This window comes from Crocuta crocuta, unplaced genomic scaffold, assembly GCF_008692635.1.
Source record: "Crocuta crocuta isolate KB4526 unplaced genomic scaffold, BGI_CrCroc_1.0 scaffold830, whole genome shotgun sequence".
Taxonomy (NCBI): domain Eukaryota; kingdom Metazoa; phylum Chordata; class Mammalia; order Carnivora; family Hyaenidae; genus Crocuta; species Crocuta crocuta.
Window position 1 is genome coordinate 1,307,947 of NW_027531513.1, and position 5,570 is coordinate 1,313,516.

General features: G+C 36.6%; 1 protein-coding gene across 2 annotated transcripts in view; it reads left to right on the forward strand.

Annotated features, from left to right (window-relative positions):
* The window catches only part of CIMIP6 (ciliary microtubule inner protein 6), a 26,113-nt gene extending 23,917 nt beyond the window's left edge, over positions 1-2,196 (forward strand). For both annotated transcript variants that reach the window (XM_077772348.1, XM_077772349.1), the window contains exons 4-5: positions 445-560; positions 1,353-2,196. In XM_077772348.1, the coding sequence (XP_077628474.1) occupies positions 445-560; positions 1,353-1,721 (485 nt within the window). In that variant the 3' untranslated portion in view covers positions 1,722-2,196. The remainder of the gene's footprint in view (positions 1-444; positions 561-1,352) is intronic.
* The last annotated feature ends 3,374 nt before the right edge of the window (positions 2,197-5,570 follow it).

The following is a 5,570-nucleotide window of genomic DNA, read 5'->3' on the forward strand; positions in this document are numbered from 1 at the left end:
TTTTTTTTTTTTTTTAAAGTGTATTTATTTACTTTGGTCGGGGAGGGGCAGAGAAAGAGAAAGAGATAGAGAATCCCAGGCAGGTTCTGCGCTTCAGCACAGATCCAAATGTGGGGCTCGAACTCAGGAACCATGAGATCATGATCTGAGCTAAAGTCAGATGCTTAACTGACTGAGTCACCCAGGCGCCCCGCTAATAGACTTTTAAAGCCATCACTGCATTGATATTAGTTTTAGAATTTACTAATAATTCCACATATGGGGCTAATTTGATTGGATTTGGTTCTTTTTATGGAAAAAGGTTGATGCATCCATTATATTTATCCATACTTAAAAGAATTTAGTTTTATTATAATTGTTAAGGCATGATTATGAATATTGATTATATTTCCACAGACAAGTCTAATTTTTGTCTTGACTTCACAAAATCTGTTTTTTTCTCAGTTCCACTTGCCTCTCCTGAAGCATCAGCAGAACTTCAAAAGAATTTTATAGAATGCATCTCTTATTTACATCAATATGATGCTAGGAAAAGTCCCAATGAGCCCATCCGGGGAAAGGTGAGTCTTCAGAATTAATTATTTAATATTTTAGGATGGGACATATTTATGGTAGAACACTATGCCTTCTCAAGTCATAACCATCTTTCTAAAAGTCTATTTAAACAAACTAGCATGGCTGATAGGATAAAATCTTAACGACATATAGCGGTTTAAGCTAAGGAATGATGTCAGAATTTTGGATCATAGTCTTTGGGGTTTGGTTTAAATTATTATAATCATTCACTTGAGGTGAAAGCAGTTTGATAAGCTTTTGGATATGCTCATGTGGGCGTGGCCGGGGAATGTGTCTAAGATTTACAAAGCCAAACAGCAATGTAATAGTTGCTGGATTTTTTTTCCAACTGCAGATGTTTGTTTCCATATTTAACCTTAAGTCTTTCGTTGAAGCTAACAGGCATTTGGGATGCAGTCACAAATCCTTAGGTCTATGAACCATAGTTACCCTTGTATCCATTACAACTTATAGAGCAAGAAACGAAATTTCACATGACGAGTCTTAAACAATCCAACTGATAGAAATGTTGAGAATGGGAAATTAGATGCTGCTTCTTTGACTTTCTGCTTTTCCCTTCTCATTTATTTTCTGGCACATCCTATGTTATAAGTGATTTAAAACTTTCATTAATAATGATTATGTCGCTGTCTCCAGCTTTGGAGTCAAGTGACGGCAGAGAAATAAGTAAGTACCTGTCTTGCCAGGACTTGAGCTCACACATGAACTGAGTTCCCAGCTGCATCTTCCAGCAACTTGCGTGCCCTGGTTAATGTCAACTTTGTTTTCTTTTCCAGCGACATGGAGCTTTTGTGCAGACAGAGATAAAACCAGGGAGTAGGCCAATAGTTCCTACGGGAACAGAGGTATTACGGAATGCTCCAGGGTCATGCTCATCAGAACAGTCCAAAAAAACAGAGAAAGGAAACTCAGCGGAAAGCAAAATGACCTCACCGGGTCTCTGCCGACAAAATTCCCCAGAGCTGTTAGAGACTGAAACTCACTTATCAGAAACAGACGTCGGAGAGGCAGCCAAGGCATGCCCCCGAAGTCCTGAGAGAAGAGAGAAGGCTGCAAACATCTTCCACATAACTGCAGTAAATGCTCTTCTCCCCAGGCATGATCCTTTAAATCCACCAATAAAAAGCCAGGATAAATCAGGATAAATTACTTTCTTCAGATGAAAATCTAATCCTTGGAATGTAGACAAATTTCAGAATCACCATACAAGCCCTCACAATTGCTTTTTCTGTTATCAATAAACTAAAGAAATTCAATTTACATAAATGGGAAAATGAAAAAATGACAATTAAAATACACCAGGAATTTTAGAATTGTCCCTAATGAGTGGTGGGTTACGAGACATATTCCTATGTTATATTATTTATAAACAAAACAACTTTGTTTTGCACAAAAATGAACATAATTGACAAATATAATACTTTTAGAGGAGAGGCCCCATGAGACAGTCATTCTCTGGAATCAAACCAGGGTTAGATTTTGGTTCCACCATGTATGAGTTGTGTGACTTTGGGTGAGTTACTTAACCTCTCTAGACTTCAGTTTCCTCGTCTGTAAAATCAGGATAATAGCAACTTCTCAAGGTTAGTAAGCATGAGATTATGTACATTGATCGCTAAGTGACCCATGTAATTACATCATTACTATTACTATAATTAAAATTTCCACTTAAGGATAATAGTCTCCTATAACCTTAATTTTTCCTCCTTATTTTACAACTTTTAGTCCCTCTGTATACAATTAAGAGTGTGAAAAATCTAAAAACATTTCTCCTAGGATATTTATACATACACACACACACACACACACACACACACACACACACTTAATTCAAAGACACATGGGTATCTTTTATAGAATATAAAAATATTTTCTAAATTGGTTTCTATTTTACTTAGAACATTTCTAGCACTAACTCAATTTTTGCTTTTTAGATGCATTTGGTATAGTTAATTCTACCAGCTCTTGTATTTGGCACATTTGGTATGCCAAAATGTATCTATCCGAAGCTATGTTCTGTTGCACACAAGTGGAAGTAGGTGGAGTATCTGTGCCAAGAGAGTATACGCCCAGCACTTCTCCATGGCAATATATCAGTTTCACACTGTCATATGTAGTGTTGATAAAACTACAGGTATATCTTTATCCATTTCTCCTTCACTAAAGATATTTTAATAGACTGCAAAGGAATGGATGCCATTATTCTATATTTGTGTATTGGAGACTTTCAGTTCTTACAGCAGATTAAGGGTAATAGTGAGGGGCGCCTGGGTGGCTTAGTCGGTTAAGCGTCCAACTTTAGCTTAGGTCATGATCTCGTGGTTCGTGGGTTCGAGCCCCACGTCGGGCTCTGTATTGACTGCCAGCTCAGAGCCTGGAGCCTGTTCCAGAGCCTGTCACTCCCTCTCTCTCTGACCCTCCCCTGCTCATGCTCTCTCTCTCTCTCCTAGAAATAAATAAAAAAAACATTAAAAAAAAAGGGTAATAGTGAACTCCTTTCATTACAAACAGCTTGAAATGCTGAATAAAATGAAAGAAACAAATATATAGCCAAGCACACAAAACAGAGAAACCCTCATGATTCAAAATAGAGAACTTGATTATTTGTGTATCAATATATATCTTGAAGATCTTTTATCAACATATGTAGAATATGTCATTATTTTAATAGATGAATAGACTTCCATAGTATAGTTATACCACAGCGTTGGAGCAAAAAGAATGCAAGCTTTATGTGTAGGGAAAGGGCAGAGATGGGGTTTGACAGCAAAGATGGAGAGAGAGGTCTTAAAGGCTAGGCACTTGAATTTTAATCCAGATTGGAATAGAGATGGAACATTATGGCTTCCATAGTACAGAGTTGAGACTGAAACTATCGTAAAGCCACAACCCTCAAATAGCTGGCCTACTGGTACAAGGCAGACTAGAAGAACTTCACTCATATAACCAAGCAGATGCAAGAAAAGTTTGCCTCTTCCTACAGCTATAGATAGTTAAAATCTTTGTGAGAAAGTAAAATCTCAAGTTTGTGCCACATTCCAGTTTGGACTATGAACTCACATATAGAACATTTCGTAGGACACCAAATTTACATAAAAATTCGTCCTGCTGGTGATACCACTGAGCTGTCTGACTAAAGAAAATGCAGAACCTTCTGGGGAGATATGTCTATAAACCACAGAAAAAACAGTCCCCACTGAAGGTGAGGCACAAAAAAAATTGCAAATCACACACAAAAAGGAAACCCAACTGAGTAAGAGTCTGTGGTAAAACAGAATGGTTAAAAACCTCAAAATTAGAGGTAACAGAATTAAAACACTTTCAGTTTGAAGATACTTGTCTTTCTTTCACTTTGGAAAATTTTACTCTGTAGCCTTTTCTATTATTTCCATCCCCTCCATTCTCTCTCTTCTCTCCTTATGGAACAGCTACTAGGTGAATGATGGAACACTTGGATTTATCTTCTATCTTTTGTAGGTTTTCTCTCATTGTCCTCCTCATGGTACTTTACCACTAAGAATGTAAGCATCCCTTGACACTAACTTTATACTAACTAATTTGCTTTCCAGCCATGTCAATTGTTATTCCAGGCCATCTACTGAAAAAACTTTGTAATACGTATTTTATTTTTTTAATTTCCAAGATACATAAATGCTTCATGAATACATATGACTCTTCCTATATTATAGATATGATACTCTTAAAATATTGTAATTAAGGTTAATATCTTTTTCTGCTCCCTTAATTCTGTTAATTTCTATTGTTGAGCATGATGCCTCCTTCTTGGTATTGTAGTTTTTTTCTCAAATGTTTGGTGATTTTTGGTTGTATACTCTTTTTTGATTATTTGACTTCCAGATCTCTGTCAGTATAAACTGTTTCTGTCTACTGCAGCCTGACTTTGGGACAGGGTTGGGATATATAGTGAGACAGAATCTAAGGATGATTTGTGTGATGGTATCTTTGCTTCTCCTGGAGGTCAGTAGTTACTTGAGCCCTGGTCTGCTTTTCCAGCCCCGTTATATGATTCAATTCATCCACATGTGCTTCACACATGCAGAACAGGTAAGGGTTACTGATTTCCTACTCCAATACAGTTCCTAACTTTTCAAATTGATAAATGCCCTGGAGTGCCTTCCACTTCTTAGTATCCAATGGCTTTAAGCACGTAGTTCTATCCAACCTACCTCAACAGCAGTCATCTCTATACATGTGTTGGGTTTTTCTTTCATTTAGTTTTGCTCCTCCAAACAGTCGTCCACCAGTAATATCTCTCAGAATTTAATAAAAACATATTTCTTCTGATAATAGGTTTCCCTGGCTTCCAATGGTATTAGACTATATTTTATTATCAGTATCTATTTGCATATATTTTATGAGATTTAGTGAGCAGTAAGTGGTAGATGTGTATAATCAGTCTGCCATCTTGAATTAGTCTCTTATTTTAAGTAAATCATTTGCAAACCTAGTACTTTAACCATTAGGAAATTAACACATTCTCTGCAATAGACCTCACAGTTGACTGGCAGACATCACTGAGGATTGACATAGTCCTTCTGTCTTAGGGAATATATTTTAGCAAGAGATGGAGGGTCTGGGGTCAAATAGCCCAGTTAGTGGGCTACTATCATAGGCTAGATTAGTGGTTCTCAATGTTTTCAAGTATAGGGACATGCTTTCTGCACTTAAAAAAGCTTATGGTTCTTTACAAAACAGTATCCACTGCTTATGAAAACACATAACAACAAAATGCACTGATGATTCCCAGTTTCAATTCTCTTTTTGTCTTTTCTTTCTTTTTTTTTAATTGCTAGGGTGTGTCTCTCCACAATGAATTCCATAGTCTATTAAAGTTATAACTGCCTGTTGATACAAATAGTGCTCTCAAGTTTCACAAGAATATTTGAATGCTTTCAAGCAGTTCCATTATTAGGTATTTTCATGGAATTATAGCTTTTACCAGGGTTGAGTGTTGTTTTTTCTGTTTACCAAAG